This window comes from Dufourea novaeangliae, unplaced genomic scaffold (assembly GCF_001272555.1).
Source record: "Dufourea novaeangliae isolate 0120121106 unplaced genomic scaffold, ASM127255v1 scaffold170, whole genome shotgun sequence".
NCBI classification, from domain to species: domain Eukaryota; kingdom Metazoa; phylum Arthropoda; class Insecta; order Hymenoptera; family Halictidae; genus Dufourea; species Dufourea novaeangliae.
Genome location: NW_015374081.1, coordinates 986,622 through 1,014,325, shown reverse-complemented (window position 1 = coordinate 1,014,325; position 27,704 = coordinate 986,622). Strand labels below are relative to the sequence as shown.

Below are 27,704 nucleotides of genomic sequence, written 5' to 3'. Positions count from 1 at the left end.
AGAGAGAGAGAGAGAGAGAGAGAGAGAGAGAGAGAGAGAGACACTATAATTATCAATGAAGCATCGTGTTTGTGCAGAACAACTCTTCTATCAGTAGATCGCATTTTTTTTCTTTCATTAAGGATATTACATGTCACAGTAAATATAGTTAGGTTTGCTCTATTCTATGTCAGTTACAAGTGGCTTCCCTTCTCCTTTACTCTCCTTCACCTCCTTCACCTCTTTCCAGCCCACGGTGCTTGGTAATTTCGTTTTATCGATATTCTTCGTGTCCCTCCCGTGGCGACATGTCAACACCTATATTATTTAAGGAGACAGTTAAGCTACACGTAATTTGTGATTCGTGTGTGTATGTGTGTCTGTTCTGTTTATGTATTACATTCGGTGTTCTCTCTTCCATGTATGCGTGGTCTGCAATTTTGTGTTTGTATCCTGTGTGTACGTGTCATGCGGTTCGTCGTATGAACGACTGGCGCAACGATGTGTGTGTGTATGTGTGTGTCCATTAACTTCTTAACTCCACGAATTCATCATCCCCACGGTCCTCTTTAGTTACTCTCTACACAAGTGTATATTAATATATTTACATTCACACGTCCACCGTAATCTCCGCGCTCGTCGCGGGCCTCGAGGCTGTCGCATGCCACCCCCGATCACTCGATCGACCTCCTAACATTAAATATAAATTCAACAACTATATATATATAATATATATATAGATTTATGTATGTGTATATATATTTATATGTATATCAAAGCAAGAAATCGTGTATCAATGATATATCAATATAGCAAGAAGGAAACGTCGCCCCGGTAACATTCGTGTAAAACTGGGGAGACTCACCGCCCGATTATCCGGAAACCGCGGGGTCGCAACGGGAGGCTCACTCGTTCGGCGCGACGACGTTTCGCTTAAATTTATTGTTCGTGACACGGTTCTCTCAAGCCCACTCCGGCGTAGAGATTGAGACTTGACCAGATGGAAACGGAAGGGAACGTAATTCGACACAAAAAGGTGGAAAGGAAATCCGAAGCGGCAGAATCGAAAGGGAATTTCCACGGATCAGTGACGCCATCTCTGGCGTGATCGGTCAAACCCCTTGAGGAGGTTCCCTTTCGGGGCAACACTCAGCCATGGGACGAGACGTTTTTTCCCCGCGAATCACCCCACATACATGTCATCTCTCTCTCCTACAACGGTCGCCACGCATACATATTTTCTTCGCCGGGTCTCTCGTAAAAGACAGGTGATCCTCGAGCTACGTGTATTTTTCTTTTTTTTTATATGTACAAATAATGTGATCCATCTTTCGTCCCGCTCTATCTCTGTTAATAATCCTGGTCTAGATACAATCCTCTCGCAACCCCTCGGCTAAACAGCCAGAGCCCCCACGCACACACTTCATCTCGCACACACGCTCGCTCTCCACTCATGTTCGCCTCAACTCTGAACCATCGGTTCACCCCCTATTTAAACGCTACATAGAAATATCTCTCTTCGTTCTGGGTCCCGCACAACTTTGTATCTCTCGCAATGACGATGGCTTCCACGACGGTGACCGTCCTCGATGGACACGAAGGATCAGCTGCGAGCGTAGACAACCCTCTCCCCCACGGAGAACTATTATTGGGTTAGAGACAGAGATGGACGGATTCGTTCCTTGGATAAACGTGTAATTAACGTGTAAAGTCGGTGGTTGGTAAAATAAAACCTAGTAAACTTCCCACCAACTTTATTGAACAGTAATTTATTTTATACGAAGCAACACATATCTGAGTACAATGAGGTACGGATTAATGCACTGATGTTATCACGGATTAGTGTAACTTGACTCGTCCTCAACTCCTTCTATATCTCACTGATTCCTCGTCTGTTTGGACAATCCTCAATCTGACTTAACAATGCTTTCCAATATAAATCTCATTGCACCCCCAGGTACCTTTCTGTTCCCCTTTAATTGAACAAACATTCGACTGAAACACGTGCAATACTCTGTTACGTTCACTCGAACCGAATCCTGCCCATCTCTGGTCATGAATACGTAATTCCATTCAAGGAATCGTTCAGTGGACATCAATGTTCACCTAAGCGTTGCGCTTCTGTGACTATGTACGTCGCGGACAGCACGCACAGGTTCTTGGCCGCGTAACCGACACATCTAGTCTCCTTTGGTTCCGATCAGAAACACAACATCGGTTCGTTGTGTCGTCGTTATCGTACGAAAATAATCGGAGATCGGACGAAGCGTGGCTTCGTTCATCTGTACAGTTCAGCGTTAGTTTTCAGCATGTGAAAAACGGCCTAGATCTATCGGTAGAAAAACCAACTGAAGGGAAAACGGCGGCGCACGGTGCTGATTCACGGTTCGATACCTTAGCTACTGATTGATATTAGGCGTATCGGCGTGCACTTGCCAATGAATTCCATCGGATTTCCGTCGTGCGACGAACTTGCCACGATTCCCTTTTGTCGACCGATCGAGGAAACGAATCACGACTCCATGACGGACCCTGAAGTCGCCAGTGAATCACGTTTGTGCACGCTCGAGGCTTCGGAGGACAACGTACATGTATACGTGCACCATCAAGAATGAATAAGCTCTGTGGACAATAGTCGGTGGGTGTCTAGTTTCACGAAAACTTTATTATCGTGAAATGCTGATTGCGGCATTGCGGCTTCAGCGTGACAGCGGTCAGCGATAACGATCGCTCGGCGGTTAACGATGACAACGGGTCAACGTTTTGCGCCGTGAAGCAACGGCTCCTAAGGTGATCGCTCGCTCGCGTGCAGGCGGGCTTTATAGCGTTTATTGCACAGCGATTGTGCGTACGATAATTAGTGTTTATTGCGTGTCCATGATCGGTACATAACCTCCGATTCGTCTTCGTTCGGTCTCGGCTCCTCTTCATCCCCGTGGATTTAAAGGACGGTCGCGGTAAAGTTTCGTCGTGTCGCCTTTATTTTTGTTCGCAAGGTGCCAAGCTCTTCTACAGTTCGCCATAAAAAATAAACTCCCTATTACCTGCCTGTGTGTTCCTGTGTACGTGTATGTGTGTCTTCTTCTTTGTATATAACGTGTGCGCCCGTACGCGCGTGTTGTTTTTTCGGCCGTGTGGGTGTCCCTATATGCGTGGTGTGTTCCTCTATAATACGTGTCTCACGTGTGAAGGTTCGTGTTGTGATGCCTGGTCATCCTCGTCTCGCTTCTCTAATCTGTACACCCGAGAATACACATGTAAGTTAAGTACATTTAAGCTCTCTATAGCTTCTGACTTCATCTCGCCCGTTTTATCTCTGTTTAATCATCGAATGCCTCGTGGATACGCTAGAACACTACATTTTTATTCAGTCAGTCCGTAACACTCGCACACCGGTTCCCCTTTCATTCCTCCCGGACTTTCCCGGTTGAATATCCAGCGAATTAACTAAGTTCACCGGGATAATTGTCATCCCGTATATACAGATTCGATCTCTTCGCTATCATTTGTCCCATCTTCCCGGGATTCACCGCTCCCTGATCGCCGTATCCCTTGTGGCGTCGATCATAGTTCCACCCTTGGCTACAAAGGTCTACCATCGATATTCTGGTGACTGCCAAAGGGTGGAACGAGCGCGTGAGTCTCCACGTGAGATGATGCTCCCGATCCCGAGGAGTGTCTCCAGCTACCCAAAACGTCGTGGTGTCGTTCCACACGAGTCGGTCGCCGTTCAACCTCGTGATCATATTATTTATCTTTTCATTTTTGTCGGACACTGCGTTTAACATACATAACATCATATCGACACACGTAAGCGTAGTCCACTATAGCTGTGGTAATTAGTATAAGTAGTATTAGTAGTATATGCTGTCCGGAGAGGGCGAAAGTAGTGACCTCGGTGTCGCGCTCGGCGGCGATTCGCTAAAGTATTTCAAGGTCAGGGGCGACTGCAGATGTCTGTGTCGGATCACCTCTCGCTCAGCAGGCAGCGGCCACAGTTCCTGCGCAACCAGCGGATATATCTGCTAAAATTGTGTAGATTATCCGCGACAGGGAGTGGGTATTGCAATTGGAAGACGTGCAGCGAACTAGTGACGGAGACGAAGATGAAACTTGTTCGAGCTCACAAAACTACTCCATGTATCACTGTTGTTCTCTGCTTAGAAGACCCTCTAACGCGTGACAAGAATCATACTTGACGACCAATTTGTATCAGAACATCAGTCTATTGGTTTCACTACGACACATAGAGTTCACTGTATGTCTTTCAATCACAATACATAGGACAAGAGAATATGTTCCGAAAATTCTCATCGAGCCGCCGATTAGTACACTTCAGCGGCTGAGCGTTATCATTTACCTGCAGCGAGAGAGCCTCGTCTCAGGACTCACCCTGCTTATTTCTACGTCCAGTCAGAGAGCCAACCAGGGACTGCAGAGTGCTGCCCAGTCTTCTTTCTTTCGGATTGCTCAGTTTGGTGGCGTGCTTGAAGCCCAGCGGGTGTGCGTCTAAGCATTTCTGGTACCTCAGCTGCGCAAATAAAGAACAAAATCCCATTTTCAATCTTGTCCTAAACGCTGATCTCGTCTTACAGGTCAGATTTAAATTTGGCCCGATTTAGTGGGGGGGGGGGAAACAAATCACCTTGCAGGCGGCCTCGATGGTTTTGCAAAGGGCCCCGCTGCTGGGCTCGCAGTTGAAGATGTGTGCGAAGAAGAGATTTTGCGCGGTGTGCATTATGAAGGCGCACTGTTTCACGTTTCGACCGATGCCGAGGAATGACAAGTAACGTACTCGACACTCGGTGATACTCTCCTCCTACGATACACATCAATCAAATAAATTTTAATGTCAGACTGCGATCTGCTGGCAGAAGATATCCATAGCTTATGTTAGTTCACTTACGTTCGGTGTAAGGATAGAGATCATGCTGGGCGCGACGGCAACTTTCACGTTTCGCCACTCGTTGATAGGTGTCATAGCTACGGTTTGATCTATCGCGTCGTTCAGAACCTTCATGCCTGTGGCCTGAGAGACTCGTACTGATCCAAGATACTGCGCCTGTAACACCTTCTTTGGCTCCTCCATCGGCGTTGGAAAGGATTGTGCTGGGGAGAAACCAATATCCAATTAATCCTCGCAAAGAACACAATCTCCAATATTTTTTTTTATTAGAAACAGCTACACAGAAACTATGTTTTATGGTGCAGACAAATTGAAAAGTAATTCAACTTTTATCTGTTATTCGACAACCTCTGTCCACACTATTGAACACTATCAGCGTCGCTGAATACTTACTGACTAGTGCTTGACCATTTCTTTGGAAGCGTCGATGCTCTGTAGGCAGATTGGTGGGTCTCGTGGCCAGGCTCGTTCGTCCATTGATGTCCACGGGCTTCGCAAGGTTCTGGTGTTGCGATCGTTCGATCATGATTTTCTTGCAGATGTCGCGTAGCGTGTTCGCGATCGTGCGCGCCGGTATGTCGCAGCGGAACACGTGACACATGTGCTTCCGTGTTGATCGATCTCTTGCCACGTATGCGAAGTCCCTGAGAAGCAATTTTATTTCAAAGTTTAATATCTCGTGATCCGCGATTTGAATATCATCTGGTGAAACGTTTAACAAAAGGGATTACCTTTCGCTGCGGAGGTGGTCCAAGAAGACATGAAAAGAATTACGGATTTCGTTATCGAGGACGTTCTGTTTCTTCGGAATGTATTTTTAGAGATTCAGAATCACTTACCGGCAGTGGTCTCTGCCAACACCCCACACCCTGACTGTATGAATCGGTTGAGTGTTGAGAACAGTAAGATTTTCTGGGTCTATCAACTTCAAGGCGCCTTCGTCCAAGTCCATGAACAAATCTTTGCCCTGGAAAATATTAAATTTTCGTAGATACACGATTTAGTTTTGTGAATTATGATAGTGTTCATCGAATATGTTAATACTAACGTCGCCCCATCGACCAACCACGTCCAGAAGATCGTTTCTACCAAGGGACAGGTCTACAATGCATTTATTGACAGCCTTGCTGCTTCTCTCGGGTGTCAGGTCCTCTTCGGCGATCTCTGTCCATCCAAGAGAGCGTACTGCGAATCTGATCGGCTTGTCTTTGCCCTCGGAGTCTGCCCTTGCTGGATAGCTCCTTCGTCTGAAGATAGATTAGAAGTGAAAATTATCAGCGCTTACTGAAAGTAGGAAGCAAACAGAAATTTTAACAATGTCTTACTTGAGCAGTAATTCTCTTCTCTTGGTCTCCAGCTCCTGGCACAAACAAGAACTCGTGTTGCTACGGGTCACGGTATTTACCATGCCGCTTGAAGTGTGGAAATTGTTTATCTAAAAAAATAAGAAGGTTTCAGTAACTAAACCTTCTTTATTTCAGGGAATCTGAATGGGGTACTTTATTTTATTCAAATGTGATCTACTGCAATTCGAGGTTTTCACAACTCAGAGTCATAATAATTGTTACTATTGAATTGTTGAATTGTTTTATGTTACTCACGCTGTCGTTGTCCTTAATGAGATTCTTGCGGGATTCCCTCTTCGAGGTCGGCGGTGCTTCCGGAGGCTCTCTTTGTATATTGCCGCTTTTGACGTGCCAATAATAGGGGCCATTTTCGTCTGAAAGGAAATTCGATCGTTCATTGGTTTCACGAGTGAAAGCGCCCTCTTATTGACCACTTCGAGGAGACTTGTAGAGGTTTATAGATTTAGCCTGTGCAAGATGAATCACCTAACTTGACACAGTGTGTTTATTCTCGCGCGTTAAAGGACAATAAAGCAGAAGATTTACTCAAATTTCATAAAACTTTTATCTTATTCTGCTCTTAGCCCTTGTGCAGTGTTCCTCTAGGGATTTTATAAATCAATTTAGTATCAACACTTGTAGATCAGTTTTTATTTAATTTACTTCGGAGTATATTGATATGGCAATTATCCCAATAGTACGCCAGGGTGGACAAATCTCTATTTAATTCTCATTTCTCGAAATTTGCGTGCAAAAATGTGGATTTGCATAAACGCCTGCAGTGTGTACATAACTATTTCTCTCAGAAAGGAGTGTTTCAAACAAAAGGTGTAAGGTATCAAGGCGAACGTACACGTTCGATACAATAATTAGGCTCTTTATATTTCGTTTTCTTATCGTGTCACGAAGGTTACCTTTCCCTCCCGTGTATCGACACACCTTTCATTCTGTTCTAGAAAGGATTGAGTAATCTAAGGCCACCTAGGTTACCCACCCTCGTGTTTCTGCCAGCCGGGCGGCAAATTCTCGTCTTTGTCCTCGGAATCCGTGGTGTCCACCTCGGACGACTTCTCCTGGTCATTGTTCTGCTGAGTGGCATTGTTCTTTTGATCCTTGGGCTGTCTTCGTTTCACGGGGACCGCGTACAGCTCGCTGTTCAATCCACCCTCGACGTGGGGAACGCCGCCCATCTCGACAGTCTCGTTATCTGGCTTCTCGCAGTAACTGCAACAGCAACGCCATCGTATTACCATATTATGGACCCTGACACTTATCTATCATTGCGTCAACAATTGCTGCAATTACTCATAGAAGTGGATTGGAAAGTTCAAGCGCAATTATGTTACAACAGCCAGGGTTATTAGCGAAGCAATAGAGTTTCTACTGGGGTATCTTTTTGGTAGAGAGTTTGCATAGTCGGTGAAAATGATATAGCGTGGATGTAGAGTGGTACGTATGTCAAGCATGTCTTATTCATGTTGGATGATACAGGGCTCTAGTCTCTCATAAAGAGCTTGTAGCTCATTGTGATTAATTAACTAATGACGTTGAATCGAAACAGGGCTTAAACCTTCCAGACTTTATACTTTTGTCAATTCTTTCCGGAAACATGAATAATTCAGGTCCTGATCAATTTCACAACCACATTGTGTCTCTTCTACCAGGAGTACATATAGTTAGAGGTACAGTCGACGGTAACGCCATAATAGGATATTAAAACGAATGAAGCTACAAATGGAACCACCTTTAAAATTTTCAGCATTGATGTAAGAGAGAAATTTGTTTAGAAGAGGATGGTTTGGGCGGCACTGGGCAAGGTCTGGGATAGGTATCACTTTTCAACTGCCATGATACCCTTTGTCGACCATCGGACCCAAACCTCCGTCTATAACTATACCGACAATGAGTTTACTACCTTGCTATACCATTACTGTCGACTACAACAACACAAAGGGTAGTACAACAGGGCCATAAAGAAAGGTTTGGGTCCGGTCGTCAACAGAGGATATCATGCCAACTGGGGAGAAACACTTCGCTTAACACCATGCAAATCATTCCTTGTTAAATCATTTCTCAGAACTGTTGAAATATTAAAGAGACAGTTCCAGCCCCCCAGGTTTCTAAAGCAGGGCATACACGGCGAGGTTTATCTCGAAGCCTGGTCTCGTGAGGTCGTCTCGCGTTAGGGGAGCTGGGTCTCTCGAAGCCTCCTTGTAATCTGTAGTGGAATGGTAGGAACCGTGCCGAACGCACGATCGAAGGTTCCCGAAAGTACCGTGATACCGAAGTAAGAACTAGTGATACTGAAGTAAAAACTAGTGATACTAAAGTAGGTAATACTAGTATTATTAGAAATCTTACTTTATAAAATAATGGCCCCGAAATATCAAAGATGGCTATTTCGCGTTAAATTAATATACGTTTATACATATACTTCCAATACAAATTATTTCTGAATTATATTACTAATAATAAACGCGGCGTACAATAAGTCCCTAGCCTAGTTAAGAAACACAACAGATCGATGTCACTACTGTTCACTGTACTTGCCAAATTAAGGTCATTAATCGAGGGATCACTGTACAAGGAGACTTCGAGAGATCCAGCTCCCCTAACGTGAGACGACCTCACGAGGCCAGGCCTCGAGGTAAACCTCACCGTGTATGCTCTGCTTAACTGTGCCGGGTACGCGCGAAAGGAGCTTCTGTTTACGGCCCAATTCGATTTACTGCCTCGCTAAATCGTTACCTGCCGAGTCTACGCGTCGATAAATCTTCACTGCCGCTGGCTGGGTAGAATACGCGTGTTGACGATAACGATTCAGTGCGACGTCGGTTTGGAAATCAGGCAGGATGGATCGCGACGTCGTTAACATTTACTTATCGTCGTTGACGCGTCCGGTATGATAAATCGGTCCCCGTGTAATCGGCCGTCGGATGGCTCGTAAAGTTTTATCGATCACACGGAGCCGAGTATCGACAGATACGAATCGTGATTCGCCTCTGATCGCGTATTATATCGTCGAGGGGCTACTTACTGCTGCCGCGTCTCGTTTATGATCAACCCGCGACATGGGAGAGGCTGGGAATGGGATGGAGGAGTTTGTAAAGGAATCAGCCCCTGTTAAACAGGACGAAAATTCAGTTAACGACGGCTCGTAACAGTTTCAAGTGGAACTTGTTGGCAGTTTCGAGAACACGCCACACCACGTGTACCGTCTGGAATTACATTGTTAGTCGGCGGGTTATTAACGTAAGCAATTACCTTGATATGAACAATCTTAAGAAATTTTTATTGTTTATCTCCCGCACAAAAATGTAATGTAAAATTAGTGATTAGACTACAGGTTACTCTATTAAAATTCGAGAAAACAAAATATTAGTCTGCAGATTTCATGCATTTCCAGTAAATCTAAATTTACAGAACAAACTGAAGAACAAATCTAGGTCAACCAAAATCTACATCAACGGTTTAATAAACTTTCCTTTTACTTTCAACTTCATAAATCCCTTAGTACGAGAAATCAGTATTTTGTTATTCCAATCTTTACAAAACTGCCTGTGAAACTTTAGCTTTGCATAAACAAATTCATGATCTACCGCATTCTATATTCACCCCGCTTTACAAAGTCGCCATTTCCACAGCCGATGCAAAACGCATGATCTACGTCAACCAACGGAAAAGTTCTACGCGAAAATGGTAAAAGCGTTGCGCGCCGGTTGCGAAACGTTCCCATCGCTAGTCTACTTTCTAGGGAGTTTGATTTTTACGGAATAAAGTCTATTCTTTCGGGCGCGTAGCGTTCAAAAGTGCCTACTTTCTACGCGTAAAACCCCGGGAAAAGTTAATTTTACTTTCTACCGTGGCGCGTCGTGGAGTGGCTGGGTTTACAATGGGTAATTTTATTTTATCTTTTTGACGGAAGGAACACGCCTTTTTTACTTCAGAAGGAATAGCAACTTTGTTTAAATATACGATCGATCGTTTTACTTTCGTAGGATTTTTTAATTTTCGTTTGTGACTGCGTGCTTTTTTTCGTGTTCTTTATTGAAATCTTGTTAGTGGAACTGTGTTATTTTAATATGTTTTAAAGTGTTTATTTCAAAGGTTCATCAATACGAATTTATCAGGGTACCGTATCTACATTTAAATTAGATAGAGAAGATTTTTACTCTAAGTTAAAGAAGATTGAATATATTTATCTAAGTAACAGTTAAATCAATTAGTTAATTTTTATACATTTCTACGTAACGAAAGCTCAAAGTGGAAACTGAATTGTTCGACCAATCATCATTAGTTCTCCACGATAACTATTAATTTTTTCTTAACCCTTATGAAGGTTAAATTTCTGTAGCATTCTTCGTACAGCAAATTCTGCAACAGAATCACCAGAACACATTGTCCAGAGGTTAAATATTAAGCAAACCTAGTGCAAAAATTTCTTCATCTGTCCAAAGCAAGAAGATCTCATCGATCACGGATTCGACATCACGAAATGTGTTTCCCGTTCCCTCTAACGATCTTCTATTTACGGGAAACATATGAATCCTTCGAAACAGGTGCATGCAACACGTCTGTAGCGGCAAATTGCCAGTACTGCAGCGTGGACGGGGCGGGGATGGGGCACAAAGATAAGCAAACAACAACAACAACTCGAGTTTCCTACGGAGCAGGTATGTACTCGCGTACCGAGGAGAATCGATCGCCTACAAAAGCTCGCGATTTCAAACGGGATCCCGTTAAATTCCTCCCCGGCGATAATTTCGGCGACGTAGCAATTCAGTTATATTGACAGCAACAGCGGTAGCAGCAACAACGGTAACAACAACAAAAACAGTGAAGCAACAACTGGTTCGACAAACGGTGCATATTTGGTCTGGAGGAGGGTATCAGGCAGCGAGAAAGATAGGAGACTCTATCTATCGTACGTACTTTCTCGAACCGGATAGATTCGCAGCGTCGACCGCGTCCGCGGTTCCTGACTGAAGGGGAGGCAGATTCGAGGAGGAAGACGCCGACGACGATGATCGAAGATTTCCGTTGAGGGTGTCGTCGACCAGAGCGGACTCCGCAACACCACCCTCGCTGCCGTACCTGAATCAGCATCGAGCCGGGCGGATTACAAAGAGAATCGATCGACACGGTGACTTCTGTCGTGTCGTCATCGAAACGGTCCCGTGATTCGTCGTGATCACAGAATTTTATATAGGGGAGACCGGGGCAGATTGTAACACGGGGTAAGTTGTAACATAGTTCAAAGTTTCTGAACGACAAATTTGGCAACGCAGCAGGATGCCAGAGCGGTTTGAAAATATTGATATCGTCGGTTTCATTGCAACAATCGATCGTCAAGTGTCTGTTTTGTAGCTACAGGTTAGATTTTTATTATTTGGAACGAGTAAGTAAATATTCTCCTAGCACTTTTATTTTAATTAATCGCCATCAGAAACCGTTTGAATTTTTACTTCTTTGTCGCAATCGAATCATTACACATTGGTTTATTATAATATTAACATTATTACTTATCCTGCTCTAAATGGTAATAAAGCAAACTTGCTATTTTGCCGAAATATTGGTTACTTTTAGGATGAAAACATACAAGAAAAGGTTCTACTTCAAAAGAAAACTGTACTGATAAAAATATTCCTTGTATCAGTGAATATAAGCAATGATTGTTTAATCCATGTATATCAAATGCTTAATAATGATATGCATTTTCATTTATATTTTTTGGAAATGTTTATTTGTATTCATATTTGTGTTTAACTAAATAAAACAGACGTGTTACAATTTACCCCGGGCTGGGGTACATCGAAACTGATTCATTACATAACAATTCATATATTAACCCTTTCGTTGGTTAGGGTGACTACAGTCACCCAACGTCGAGTGCCCGCTGTGTAGTAAAGATGACTATAATGACGCATCCAAATTTTGCATTAGTCCACAATTTACCTAAGTTTAATTAATTCTATTTATTGTATGCATTAATTAAGCAGATGTTACACTGTTTGTGGTAAATTATAGTATCGCAACTCAATTGTCCCGTGCAGTGGCGGGAAATTGTGTTGCTTCGCCGTAGCGAAAGGGTTGAACAAAATGACACTAGCTCCATCTCATTTCAGGTATTGGACTTTAACTTAGGACACTTTTCAGGATGGTGGATCTACGCGTTAGAAGACATTTCACGCAATAAAATGATAACTGAACGTTTTAAATTTATTACACTTTTCCTGCGGAGCTGCGATATATTTTATGCCATGTGGGTCATCGATTATCCGCAGCAGAATGTTCTATGAACGTTTACAATTGTCAATGGGAATACAAATTAATGCCAAAGTGAACAGCTTTATTGAACAAGCAGAATTAATTGATATTATGATGTATTCTGTAAACGTTGCAAATTATTGTGTGCTGTCGATGGGCACGTAACGTACCTTGTTAGGTACTCGTAAATGCGTAAACAAATTATTATATAATAATAGTGTAATTATTCCCTCCCTACAGTGGTGTTACTCGGAAGTTTGAACGTGATTACAGAGAACAGTATACACACGATGTTACAATCGTTACTGTCTTATTCATTTGTACTAAACATTTCAGTAACCATTCACTTTAATTAACCCCATAAGTCTCTCCACACGTTCGGAACATTTTGGCCAAGAAAAGAATATGTGATTCTTTTTCTACCATTGCGTGGACGTAAATTAGACCGTGCAATTAAATTGTTTAAAGGTTCGTATAAATTTAACAGTTCAAAGGATAAAAAAGACGCGTGAATATTTAAATGAATATGTCAATTGTGTTGAGTGCACAGCAGTTTTTTTGCTGCGCCTCGAATCGCACAAAACGGTGAACATATGCTGTCAGTCGTATTTATACCGTATCGGTTGCTGTCATGTTGCTCTCGCCGCAGCAGTATTTACATTATCATATTGATGCGTCTATTACAAAGTCATGAATCTGGGGTAATTATGATCCGAACGGATAACTGTCCGGCAGGCCGAGTTCTGCATAATTAAACCGCGATTTATGCACGTTCGCTAGGCGTCCAACATTTACGGTGCGGCCAGTTTCGTAGAATTTTTAACGGGATCGGCGTCTGTGCGTTCATACGCGACTGACTGCGTGGAATAAATGAATTTTTTATAACTTTTCGTTATTGGTAAAAAAACGTGTGAATTGGATCGTCGTGGAAATATTCACTGTATTAATCACAGGAAACAGAGAAAAACTATTATCCGCAAGCAAATAATCCGTCAATGTTTTTTGTGCTCATTTTTTAATCATTCTGTAGGACGTAGTCCAAGTATAGACTAGGGTCTAGATAATGGGCTGGCTGAAAGTATAGGTAGGTCTCGGTTAGTGCAAGTAATAAATCCCAGAAATCCAAAAAAAGAAAACTATACAATAAATATACCTTTTCATATGTATTTGATTAAATTATAATGAACCCAATACGCATAGTACGTGTACTGTTTATTTATGTATCCTCATAACTTTTACTTTTATCATGCTTTCGTGAAATTTTTTCTTAGTCTTAAAATAAGATTTGTAGTTTGGTAAGTAATCTAATAGTAAAATAAATGTGACAGCCTTCCGTGAATAAATTTGTGAGTTCTTGTACATTGAAGCGTTAGGTATTGAAAATATTCAACAGGTTCGGTAATAAGTCGAAGCAAAAGCAGTAGCCCATATTTGGAGCACCTCATCTGCTATAATTCCAGTTGCGTACGAGTGGTAATTTCTCGATACAAACTATCACTCTGATAAATCCACGAAAAGGACGTCCATTTCCCAAGATTGAATAATACTGCAGAGCACGAGGTATATACCCGTCGCGCAAAAATTCAATTCCCTAGAGCCATTCCTCGAAAACACGGTGAAAAGTTTTCGTCTTGAGAGAAATCCTGGGGAATCGATGTTATTTCCCTGGAATTGGTTAGATGGTGCTCGGCGCTCTGTGTCCTACCATTCCCCCGGACCAAATACACTCGATCCAACGTCGAAAACTCCCGTTCAAGTTCCACCATTTTGAATCCCGGAATCCTCTTGTAAACGGCGGTCTCCGATCTTCGGAACACGCGAGAACTCCTGTCCGTTTTCCCGCTAATTTCGAGACACGAAATGTCCAGGGGGAAAGCCTCCAACTTTTCTAATTGCAACGGTTTCACGGTGAAACGACAAGCGGTTTCTTCGAGGAGTCCCTGAAAATTCGCCTGATCTTTTCGTTTAATGTAACGCTAGCTGGGGGAACTTCGAGAGAGAGAAAGAGAGAGAGAGAGAGAGAGAGAGGTACGTCGAAAGTTTCCCTGTGGAAAACCATTGGCGTAACTAGGTAAGGGATAAATGATCAAAATATGTAAAAAAAACAGTCGTCAACTAGTAAAATCTTATGTTATACGAAATAAATACTTGGGCCGAAATGCAATACTATCCTCATGACGTTAAAATATTAAATATGTAACTTTATTTTGTGCAACCCACGTACATGGTATAAAATACATACATGTTCCTCATGGGGAGTGTTATGGGCAAAAGGGACTTAGCCCCTTCGCCCGCTACAGACAAAAATCCTAGTTACGCCAATGTGGAAAACTCGGAAATCTCTGGACCGCGAGATCTCTCACGGGAACGACACCACTCGGGTTCCAGTAGATTTCTGTTACAAAACCCGCGATTGCGTCTGACAGTTTTCCCCCTCGTCTACTTGTTGCGTAAGTTCTCCAGATGTGACGTTGTTTTCAATCGATCTCTTGAGGCAATCTCGTGTTTAAATATTGTATCGAAGGATTGTGTAAGTAGATCCGCGACAGGTGCAATTGAGTGGATCGCGATGAAACGTGTACTGTAAATAGAGTTCAACGCAGACATTGTTCTGTCTTTGTCTAGTGGAACCATTCGTTGAGTTAACAAGTTTGTAATTAACGCCTGTTTCGTAATGTTAGTCGATAAATAATGTAAATTTTCAATAACGATCGACGTAATATTGTTAGGCCTTACTGTGTCAAATTCCACACCGAGACGTTAAGCGAAAGGTGTGCGTTGTGATCGATGGTGACGAAGATTTAGTGTCCCATTTGCTATAACGATTGATCTATGACGATAATTTATTTCTAACGTTCTTTTCCGTTATTTTTACTGTGAAGAATTATTTCAATTATTTTCAGTAATTTTACTTTTAAGTCAATGAATTCCTTAACCCTTTGATGCCCAGACCGTTAAATCGTTATTTCAAAATTATGAGACTGATATATGTGTACGTTGTATCTCGTTATTTTGAAGTAAAAAATGTCTATATTAGATCGGCCCATTTTTTTTTATTTTTGGAGGGACCACTTGAATTTTAACACATCAGTGAAACTACGGATCCTTGGTAACGAAGATACATATTAACCGGCGACAGAATTTGATGGATTTATAAAATGAGCTTGCACCGGTGTAACATTGGGAATTAAAAAGTTAAATAGAGATAGAAGTTTTTGTTTATGATTCAGTTATTCACAATTACTGCAGAAATTGACAATTTGCATAAAGTTCCAGAGTCTACGTGCATTTACCTATGTTATTTATATGTATATCAAGTTGATCAAAAAATTTATAAACGAAGAAAAATCCACTTCGATCGATACAATCTTACCAACGAGTCACAAGTTTCTTAATCCTTTAACGATTCCTCGGTACATAAAATTAAGTGCGCTCAAAAACGACATTTATTATGCAGCAACCTAATGAATTCTTCCTGTTATGTATCTCTACAAGAAGTTACCCAATCGTCTTCCCATCCTCTGTCTCGACAATCGCATAAAGTATCGAATCTATCGATTCTGCAAAGTATCCATAAAACCTCTTGTTTCCTTCACTTCTCGTTGGTCCTATTTATGACCTCTCTGCTGTCTGTCGTATCGAGAATGAAACATAGTGATATTATGAAGCATAGTACCGTTAATAGCCTAGAAATGGGTTCACAGCAAACCCAGTGCCGTCATTAGAAATTTTCCTCGATCTGGTACGACGTTTAAAGACGAACCTAACTGACCGTCACGGGCGTTGCGCCGCAGAAATTACGCGGCTGCAAGGAAGTGCCATTTTAATTAACGATCGGGGAACGGAGCCAGGCACCGACGTGGTTAGTACAGGGTCGCTAACCATGTCGAAGTAATTAAGGGATTAGCCGAGCGGTCTGCTGACTAACGCCGGCTCGCCTCTTCTGAGCGACGTTCATACCCGGGCTTCAAACGATTCCTTCGAACTTTCGATTTCCGATAAATCGTGGCGGTATATAAAAGTCTGGGCAACCTTCCGTGAACTTTCATGTCTTCTTTAGACAAGTTACAAATCTTTGGTCTTCACAAAATGTGGTGCTGTTTAGCTAGTTGTAATTCGAAGACTTACAGAGAAATCTTTATAATGTGTCGCAGCGATGTATTAAGTGCAGGGACTTAATACCGGTATAATTTTGATACCGGAATTACGTCCAGAGACTAAAACCGTTATGATTTTGATACCGGTAATATGCCAGTAAAGGTATACCGAAACCGATATATTACCGAAAACCGAAATAAATACCGATATTTTACGTTTGGTAGAAGTCCCTGATTAAGTGTATTGTTCTGGTTTTATCTCATTCCAATGAAGAGGCACTCAATTTCTGTCGGAGAAAGTGGCAGAAAGTTATTGAAAATGAGGAAAACTATTTTTTGAGTGACTGGTACTATAGTAATCATGTAATGTTAATAATGACCTTTTTGTTGCCTTTTACTTTTTTCTGAATTTTCAGCAGTAATAATAGCAATTACCTTTGCATGCATTTAATAGCTCTAGTTTGGTATTTAGGTGCTGTGAGATAGGTTAAAGATACATCGCAGTAAAATTATGCGAGGAACTTGGGTTTAATCCTTTGCACTTCGAGCGCGAAACAGGTTGGCTTTCGGGAATTTTGGCGTCTTACGCAGTTGGCAGGAACAATGAAGTTGTATTAAGCCCGAATGAAACTATAATCCATTACAGACTAGCATAAATTAAATTTTAGAATTAAAGTACCTATATCATTCTTTGTTCAGACTATAGACTGGACTACTCGGTATCAATGTTTCCGTTTGTCATATTTGACCATTTTCCTTCAACTTCCATTTTGACCACAAGATTTTTGTTGGTCATCTTTCATGAATATCTTCAGCTGTCTATGTCCCTCGAAGTGTCTCGATGGTCCCTATTGGAATAGTCTCCTTAATCATTCTTGATCTTCTTTGATCATTTTTTACCAGGAAGATCCTCGTCGCCATCCCTTTTCAATTTCTTTGACCACCTTTGGTCCTGGAAGGGTCTCGATGGACTTTGCCAGAATTGATAAACCCTGCCGACCCCTAAAGAAGCACGGGTGTCGCTATTGGCTAGCGATGGCCCTTGATTTTTCGTCACAAGAATGTGTCGAAGGAAGATGAATTATACCGGAGATTTTCGATCGTCCCTGACAGCCTGAAATTCGATCCTTTACTCAGCTCCATACTCCAATCCGAGTGACACATATGTATCCTTCGTTTACCCTCGACCTAAACCATATTTTAAGATGGCCGGAGTACCTACTGTCAGGCTCTTCGACGATATTAAATTTCGGAGGCGATCGAATCACGATATATCACAATGACCGCCAAAGTGTGTATCTAACTGTGTACAAAAGATACTAGATAGGATAGTATTAATTTCATTGATGGAAGCTGGTAAAGTGATTATTTTTTCCAATAGATACTATGTTTATCACTGATTACACATCAAGACAGTAATTTCTCCGAATACATATTGAGAAACTTCGTTATTCAATTTTGGATGTTTATGCAAATCTAAATTCTTATAAATTAATTTATAAAAACGGGTAATAAACGGAAGTGTGTTTTCTCTATCAAGGATATCCTTAGATTAAAATTACAATGTAGATATTATTAAATTTAATTTTGTTCCGCATAGTTACGTAGGGTATAAATTCATAAAATCTACAATTCATTCAGTACATTAATCTCGGCGCACTGTTCAAATCAAATTAACGTCAAAGGAATCATCCACATCATAAATTATATGTGTATGTTATTACACAGTTCTACTGTACTAAATTCTGTTATTCAATATTAAATTCAACCCAACGCAGTTCAAAGTGGATCAAAATAATAATTATTCAAAAATTGCACAAACATTCAGACTGAAAAGTTTCTAAATAAATCTTACAGAAATTATTTCTTCTAGCTCTTACATTCTTTTCTTTAACACCAAGCTCAGCTCAACATGACCCACAGCGTATCAAGGTAACAATCACCAAGGAAATCCGCAAACCTCGAAACCACGAAGAAAAAGGAAATCTTTAACGAGATTCAACGTGAAACACACTTTCATCCAAAGTTCCCACTCCAGACCCACCGTGGTCTACTAATTCCAACGCGCCCCGTTTCACGTAAAAGGCCTTCTGTCTCCGCTACAATAAAAACGTTATACCTCGTCGCGATTACGACCCCACACAGACGTGTCTGTCCGCGTAGAATACATCTCTTTTTGCGAGCTCGACGCGTGCCTGCGTAATCTCGTGTTTTCATTTCGCAAGGAAGTCTCTCTCCCTTTGAGCGAGGTCGGAGCAAACCGGAAGAATGAGGCAGCAACGAGACCAGAAATAAGAGAGAAAGAACGAGGTTCTTGGCGAGCAAGAGAGGCGAAAGAGGAGAGACTCCTTGTAGAAAGGCGCGAGGTTTCGCGCGGTTCAGTGGCTGGGAGCTTAAGGGGTCAGAATAAGGTAAATGTTTTGAAAAAATTAAATTTCTGTTTGCATTTCGGAAGGTATACTTTTCAAGAATAGTATTACTTAGAAACTTTAAATGCGTTTCTCTGGAGACGACATTTTATTATATATTTATTATATAATTTGACTGTACGTAGCTGTTTATTGATTCATAAAATTGATTTAATTTTATTTACCTTTCTTATACTCGACAAAATTCATAAAGTTTTAACATATTTTTTCAAGATGTCTGCCATTTTGTTATTTTCAAAAATTGTTATGTTTTCCTACGTATTGTAGGCCTCAAAAAACTAGAAAACAGAAAGATTTTCACTCTGATATCTGCTGTAGCCAAGGTTATCCCAATTAAGAATATTCTTGGCTTTTTTATTTCAAATAGGCAGAACCGTCAGAATCACGGACACCATGTTATTACAAGCGATTGTGTACACAGGCATGCAGTGTCACCAATATTTCTTTTTTCTCGACATAACAGAAAATAATCTAATTGTATTGTATGCTTCTAAAAAAAAAATACCTAAAAACACCTGTGTTTTCTTGCCTTTACCTTGTTCTGGCCGCTTGATAACACCGTTTCACGCGAAGTATGTGGGTTAGCAGAGGGCACCGGGGATAGGCAGCTTGGAAATTTGCCAGAAGTCGCGGGTGGAGGGAAGGTTAGGCGCGCATAAATGCGGTCGGACCGCGGACAACGACGATCGATCGATCGGCGAATGCCATCGCACGCGGAATTCTCCATCGATTATTGTCCCGATGCTGACAACAACTTCCGCGGCCGACCGATTGTTCCCTTTGCTCGATCCTATCCCCGGGATTCGTCGACAGACACGAACACCATTTCCACGAGTATCGCCCAAAGATTCCAGGCGTTCCGACCGTGGAAGTCTTGGTCGTAGCGATTCCGATCGAAGAAGTCTTGGTCGTAACGGTTCCAACCGTGGAAGTCTTGGTCGTAGTGTTTCTGACCGTGGAAGTTGGCGCAACTTGTGGGATTTCGAGCGTTTAGATTCTTTTCCCGTGTCTCTCTTATTATGTTCTCGAGCCCAGTGGCTCGTGGTATGGTATGTAAGTCACGGAAACCGCGGCTCCGGCGAATTCAAATGGCACTGGGATAACATCGCGCGGGCTCGCGTACTGTCAATATTTATGTAGTTTCTTTTACTCGGAAAAGAACGCTCCTCAGGCGGTTTTCGCGTGTCCGAGTTGTTACGAAAGCGCCGGGAAAGTTGTGTTTCCGGTTGGACTGTTCAGAAACACGAGAAAATGGTGTAGTGATATTGACAGAATTTTTTATGGAATTTTTTTGATGGATTTGTTGGCGACAGCTTGGAGTGTACCGAGGAGAATTGTTTTTATTGTTTGGCCGTGTTCCTTTTTTGGTTGTGGTTATGCCCCGAGAGGTTGATACCGTCATGTTTGTGGCCCCAGGGTATTATTCGTAAGGAGGAAACTCCCTATAGCAACAAAGTTTCTATTTAATATTTTTTGGTTTCTGTCATTTATGTACCTTTCATGGGCGACTGTGGCTGTTTGAAAAAATTACTCAAACAGTTCGAATAATTACGAGCCAACGTACACTACAAAAGATGAAATTCTTCTTTATCATCACCGATTTCTATCACGCCAAGGGATAATAATTTAGGCGGACCGGTTCAACCCACACTGAATGGAACCACGACTGTTTAGTCTTTATTTCGTTTCGGAACAAAATGAATACACTCGAACACGCGACGATGTTCATCATCTAGCAACTCCGAGTTTCTGTCAGGCCCGAGTGTCTCTGAATTTCGAAATCGAGCTTCCCTTCGATCAAAGGGAGTGTTTAAACGTATCAAGGGGTAGGCAAGACGATCGATTAACCAACCTATTTGCTCTGTTTGCGATTAGCTCCAGGGACTCGCGCGAAACAGTCGATTCTCGAATTGATGAACCGGAGTAGCAACGTCGAAACGACCGAAATTTAAGCAAAAATTTCGACACAGCTTGTAATAACGACGATTATCAGGTGAGTTGGGATCAGAACACGTTTATGTTGAAAAATCATGGACGGTCATGTTAACCCTCGGAAGGGGCGCGTTTGTAACGTTAAACATTATTAAAAAGATAGCGTTACATCTGGGGACCATTGCTTATCAGTGTCGAGGAGCTTCCGAAAACTCATCGATGATTTACTGCAGTGATGGGCAACCGAGCCCGCCCTGGAATGTTGCCCGCACGGGCAAGTGGCGGGCAGCCGCGGGCTCCTGTGAAGGCGACGCGAGGCAGGAAACATAACGACATATTTGCGTATTGAGATTCCTTGACCCTTCTCGCACATTTTAATCTAAACTAGCGTATCACTCGTATAGATTAATAATCATTTATGTTTCATTTTATTCAAAACAGATTGAAGCAACCTGATCTTGTGTCGGCCACGCGAAAATGTTGCCTTTATATTAAGTAGTATTATGTATAAGTAGTATTTTAAGCAATTGTTATTAAATTTATAGAAATGTAAATTGTATATTTTCTTACGATTTTTCAATAAAAAACAGTCAAACCATACATATGCGTTATTCATTAATCCCGCACTAGTAACTGAAATCGCCTGTCGACGGTTCGTAATTGTTATCCACCCGATATACAGACGCACGCCGCCGCCGTAACTTTGAGTGAGGTGTAATTAAACCCAATTAGGTCGGAAGGTGAGCAACTTCTGACGCACCTGGCTGAACCGTAAATTACACCGGCAAGTTCTCTGTCTACCGCAAACCATGATTACGGTATACGCAATTTCGCAATTTCTGGCGGGCCTTGGCCGGATATCGATGGAAATTAAGCATTCCGTTTACCGTGAACGACGCCCCGGCACCTGTCGAAATGGTAATCGTCGAAGGGAGTTGTTTCTCGAGCAGTTTCTTTTTTCGAGGGGAATTTTTTAACACCTTCCCTCTAATAGCTTTTCAAGATGAACCGTGTGTAACAAATGGTGGATGGCTAACTGTGATTGACGTTGCGGTCAGCGAAACTTTGTGCTAGGAATTGTGATTGGAGAAAATTTTACGTTGTATGTTGTGGTCGGTTGCAACGGTACTCTTTGGCAAGTAACACAAATAATAAGCGTTGTAGCAGATGCCAGTAACATAGCATTAATACAATATAGTAATACCACAGGTGGATTAATACTTATAAACGGTAGTGTAGTGTGCTAGTGAAACAAATATCGAAGTACTCGTAAAAGGTTGGAATATTCTTTATAAGAATTCAACTTTACGCGTGAATTGTTATATGTTTGTATGATAATTTAGAAAATATTTTCTAGTAAATGCTTTCTGAAGACTATATTCTAGATTTGAGAGAAAAGGATGGAAACAAAAATTATATTAAATATGTATTAAGATTTCTATTATATTGTATTTCGAATATTTTCATCCGACATGTATGCATAGAATCCGCGGTAGAATTATAACTAATATTGTATATTAAATAATATTAATCGAAAATTCATTTGCACCTGTAAGTAATGTTTTTGATTTTTTAAGCGTTTATATGTACACTATTCAAATTCATATCATTCGTTTTCGATACTACGTACGATGATTTCGATCCCATCATTAATGACTGCCGCTTCTGACGCTCATAAAAGAAACTGGTACAAGCTGCTTGCAAGTCAATGAGCAACGAGGACGTTAGGGTCATTGATGATAGTTCGCAAGGATAGCTCGAATTGGAGATAATGTTTTGGATACTGGACTTAGGGGGAAATCTGCTGACAATGCGATACAATCGAGATAATAGGAGAAGCTAATTGGACCGTTTGATTCGGAATTGAGGAACTCACTATCAGTTTGAATGACCATTTGGAGCGAGGGACTGGAGAAATGAAATGTGCTGGCAATCTGAATAGCCATTTAGAGTATTAGATTTCGGACGGTGCAATGCTTGCCAATTTATATGTATAAAGTGGTGAGAGCAATGTTAGGCTTTGAAACAAGAACGTTAATGAGTATGAATTAGTACATGAAGGCTAGGAGCAAAAAGCTATGGTCAAAATAATACCAAATCCCCCCACTGAATTCCGGGAAAGAACAACAAAAAGAACTTTAACACATTATACTTCCCGCCGCCAGTACATTCATCTCCCCCGCAGCCCACCAATCAACCATCGCCGCCCAGCAAGCCCCCCGAGATCGAGGAGTCCCGGTGATCAATTCCGATCCCGAGGACGCGAAAATACGGGGGGGCCCAGAGAATTACAGGTCGGGGGGAGGACGTTAAAGGGTAACGCGTGGGCGCGTAATTTGTTACAGTTCTAGGTGACACTCGCAGGTGGAAAAGAAGCGTCGAGGTCTGTCGGTGTCGCGGAGGGGGGGTTCGATGGCGCGGGAGGACAGGCACAGAACTAAGGTGTGGGGGTGGGATGGGGTTAGTGGAAATGGAAAAAAGCGATATAAGAAGAAAGAGTCGTATACGAGGGAAACACCGCGTACGTGGGCGTTCGTACGAAGTACAGTGGAGTCGGTAGTAGAAGGAGGGGTGGGTTTGTAGAGGAAAGGGGGTGGCTCCTCTCTCCTAGCTCGATCAATACACCACTACCGGCAGCCCTGTCTGCGTCCCACGGCGTCCCTCGTCCATTTCACCCCTGACACCCTATCCACTCCCTCCCCTCGCGTTCCCGTTCCCCCGATTCCGAACGACCCCTACCAAACACACACGGTTCAGATGGTCGGGGGACGACCGGTGTCGTTTAGCCACGCGTCTTATCGCGCGGCCGCCACGGTTCTCGCGGTTTCCGCAAAAGGAAAAACCGATTAGCCCCGGTATGTGTGCATGTGTGTGATTTCTTCCTTTTGTTACGGGCTGCCCTCGCCTCTCTCTTCTGGCTGCAGGTCGTACCTCATGACTCACGTGCGTTTGCAGCCTGGAGGTATGGTCGTTGGAAGATATAGCGTGGTCGTAAAATCGGGCAGACGTCAGGGTTTACATGTTTCGAGCGCAGAGACAGTAATCATGAGTAGATAGGGAGCTCGAGTTTTGTTCAAGATTGTCAGATGTCAAATTGGGATAATTGTGCGATTAAAAAAGAACCACGAGCGATACCGATGTGCGCACTCGGGTTCCGGTAGGGGATAGAGTGGCGTAGGTGAAGAGCCGCATACCACTTGGTACATTTAAAATATGTACGCAAATAAATGTTAAATCGAATGTTAATTGGGCATATACATCAGTGACTTCCGAAACCAAATTGCAGGAGGCCCTTCCTCTACGACATTTTTTTTCCTAGCGCATAGTTTCTCAACATTCTTTGGTTCAACGTTTTCAAAAATTTTCTTTATTCAACACCCCCCTTCGGGTAAACCATCTCTATTATCAAAGTTTCCGAGTGTAGTTGTGCGTGTAATCTTTGGATCTTAAAAGGTTAAATTGGAAATAAATAAAAATAAAATAACCAGAATGCCTACTCAGATCTTTTCACCGCCCACTTTGGGAACCTATGCCTTAGCGGAAGACGAGTTTGCACGTCAGTGTATGACTAATCGGACGACAGTTGCTACGTTTGTGGCGAGGTCGTAAAATTTGTGGACAATACGGCAGGCTAAAAGCCTGTTGTTCTAACCGTTTGTCCAAATTCTTGTGCAACTTTTACGATAAATCGTATCGTCTATGGGAGCCTATGAATTGTAACATGTCTACACTGTAGGTATATACTCATATGAATATACTCATATGAGTACATAAATTCAGGGGGACTTTTACCAGACCTTCTTTCTATACCTCTAAACATCTCAAAATCATATTTATTAACTTACACCACCCATGCTCCCAAATGTCCAAATATATCTGTTTGCAGGATGTACGTAATACATATCGACAAGGGAACTAAACGGTCCCAACGGCTAACATTCGAGCGTTCTGGCAATAGCCCGCGGTTTACGTCGACGGAGAAGACACAGCGTCGTTGCAAGTATTACCGTCAGCTAGCCGGTGCGCAAGAAGGGCGGGCTAGTTAGGTCTTGTCGAACCGACAGCGTATTCCCTACGGCCTTTACGCCCTTCGAGAGGGGTCCCAGGGCCGTACCATAGTCAGCTGAGGTAATTAAGTTTCGTGGGAGGAAGGAGGGACGCGATGGAAGGAACTCTCCGGAGTTTCGGGAACACGCTCTTGGTTTCCACGAAGATACCGGCTGCTTTCAGATTAAATTCTATAAATATCGCGTTGTGCCGCAAGCTGCGCTTTGAATTTAGATTCGGCGGACCGGTTGTTGAAAACGATTCCTCATCTTTGCGCGGAATTAATTAACCGAAAAGGGGGACTCGCCCCGGGGAATTCTAATCGCATTTACATTTTGTGGCAATAACGATATCCACGTGCTGTTCCATGGCGGACGGTACAGGTGTATGTGATTCCACTATTATAATATCTTGATGTAACTGTTTCTAATCTTATTTTTATTAATTGTTATATATGCATACTGAGTTTATACCCGTTAAATTAGTAAATAAATAAATAAATTATTTCCCAACACGATTTCAGATATGGCATACTCAGTTCGTTTTTATTTTGACCAGAATACGTAAGAATAGAAGATTTTAGGATGGTTCGTAGTTATGTCATGCAATATGTCTTATAATAATCATATATGTTTTATGGAAATTAGTCTGGTACTCAAAGTGTATTCAAAATGACTGGTCAATACACTCTTACAACGACGATTAAAATGTTATGACAATACATTTGCTCAGATCTTTTGCACCTTTTATTACGATATGAGAGTGAAGAAAATAGTCAATTTCTAAATTTCTAAATTTCTAAATTTTCAAAAGTTTTCCACGTTTATCCAGCGATCGAAGCAAATATGCATTTATCGTCGGTAGTTCTAGTGTTAATACCTTTTTCATATATTTTCAGTCAAATAGGAATATATGAAAAAACAGTCTAACTCATTTAAAAAACGAAGTATGCTTTAATCTCGAGGGGGTAGTGCCAGAAGAAAAACGACTGACTTACTAGAATGAGTCACAAAGTTTACTCGAATTTATACGAACCATTTTAATCCATTTTATTTCAGCTTCGCCACAAGTTATGAGACGCCCTGTACGATCGATATTCTAATCACGAAACTCGTGTCTTCATCACTGACAGTTTCATTTATCTTCGCCGAAGTTGTTACCAGCAATTGCTCGCGAAATATCGGTAACCGTAGTTTTCCGAGGCTCGCGGCTAAGAGCCAAGGTCGCCTCAGGGTGACGAGAACGTTGATCCAAGTCACTTACGTAATCAAGAGGTCCCAATAAACGATCCCGCCGCGATAAGTTCACGACGGCAGGTGAGTCACCATCCGTGAGAACGTCGAAGCGTGTCTTGGCACCGTCAACGTTAACAAACCGTATAACTTTTTGGTCTCGAGGTCTTGTACTCTGTTGTCAGCCAATCTTATCGTGCCCCTCGAATCTATAATTTGATTCTTCGTGCTGGAAACTCTTTCCTCGACGTTTGTTTTGAACGTGAAACTTCTCCTCAGGGAGAGTATACGTGTAAGAAATGTCACCGTGGCTGCTCTAGGTAATAATTAGTTTGTACACTGTCTAATTTGTAACACCTACAGTGTCCTTGGAGCTACCTTGCGTGATAGGATATAAGATGTTGTTGTACCGACATCGGTAAAATTACGGATTGTATAGATAGATTAATCTTATTGTCTGCCTGCTTAATTGGTTTTCATTCTTGAGAAAAATAATAAAAAAAAAGAGAACATTTTGTCTTTGGAGATCGCAGAGATGGATCTTTTTCCTTCGATATTCTTACAAAATAACTGTTATTCACTGCAAGGACGCTATGTTACTACTATATTCGATGTACAACACTTGCATTAGAGTCTAGACTGCGTGTGTTTATGCAAATTGCGATTCTTATCGATTATACTAGAGGTACCAGAATTAAAGGCAACTTCGTTTTATCCAGTCTATTATTAACTAGAAAATACAATATATTTTTTAATTCTTTACATACTGCGAAGTTAACCTTAAAAATGGTACCGCTGGCACAACTATAAATTTTTCGCGGACAAAGTGCACCTATTATTATTACCATAGGTCGCTGTGATTACAACTGTGGAGTATATTTGTTTGACATATAAATGTGGTTACCATTAGTGGTAAGAGTAGAATGTATATCTATCTTTCACTTAGTTATCGGAATCTAAGATATCAGAAGCCTTCGAAAACCTGGGCTAAAATGATCCACACAGCACAGTCCGAAGGTTAATGTAGCGTATATACAACAAATGAGTCACAAATCTTCACTTCCTGGGAAGCCATTACATGGAATCGTAATAAGGTTTGAGGATTCTGTCTTATCATATTTTAAACAATCGAACATACATAAGTTACCAGAAACTATCGTCAATGTTCTTTCATTAAAAACAAGCACCATTGCAGAGGAAATTCAATACCGCCAATCTCTACAGCACCAGTAATCGCGCAGCAAATTGTTCTATCGAAATCCAATACACCGATTCAATGTATACGTCAGACAAAATCGTTTCGACCCAAGTAAAAACCGGGCGTCGCGAACCGCGAGTTCGAAAAAACAAAAAAAAAGAAGCTTGCTCCTCCCGGCCGCAGGCTATAAACTTTTATTACCGGGGCCGCTAAATTGAGCATTTTTTTCGTCACGGAATCTACACGTAGCGGTTGGTTAATAAACTTTTCG

General features: G+C 41.9%; 1 protein-coding gene across 1 annotated transcript in view; it reads right to left on the bottom strand.

Moving 5' to 3' along the window:
- Positions 1-2,556: 2,556 nt before the first annotated feature.
- LOC107190653 (amyloid beta A4 precursor protein-binding family B member 2-like) overlaps positions 2,557-27,704 on the bottom strand; it is a 164,728-nt gene continuing 139,580 nt past the window's right edge. The window contains exons 3-14 of the mRNA XM_015579495.1: positions 11,164-11,325; positions 7,226-7,455; positions 6,487-6,605; positions 6,211-6,320; positions 5,934-6,132; positions 5,725-5,852; positions 5,617-5,622; positions 5,279-5,529; positions 4,886-5,088; positions 4,625-4,798; positions 4,372-4,510; positions 2,557-3,980 (exon numbers count right to left, since the gene is read on the bottom strand). Coding sequence (XP_015434981.1) covers positions 3,958-3,980; positions 4,372-4,510; positions 4,625-4,798; positions 4,886-5,088; positions 5,279-5,529; positions 5,617-5,622; positions 5,725-5,852; positions 5,934-6,132; positions 6,211-6,320; positions 6,487-6,605; positions 7,226-7,455; positions 11,164-11,325 — 1,744 coding nt within the window. The 3' untranslated portion in view covers positions 2,557-3,957. The remainder of the gene's footprint in view (positions 3,981-4,371; positions 4,511-4,624; positions 4,799-4,885; positions 5,089-5,278; positions 5,530-5,616; positions 5,623-5,724; positions 5,853-5,933; positions 6,133-6,210; positions 6,321-6,486; positions 6,606-7,225; positions 7,456-11,163; positions 11,326-27,704) is intronic.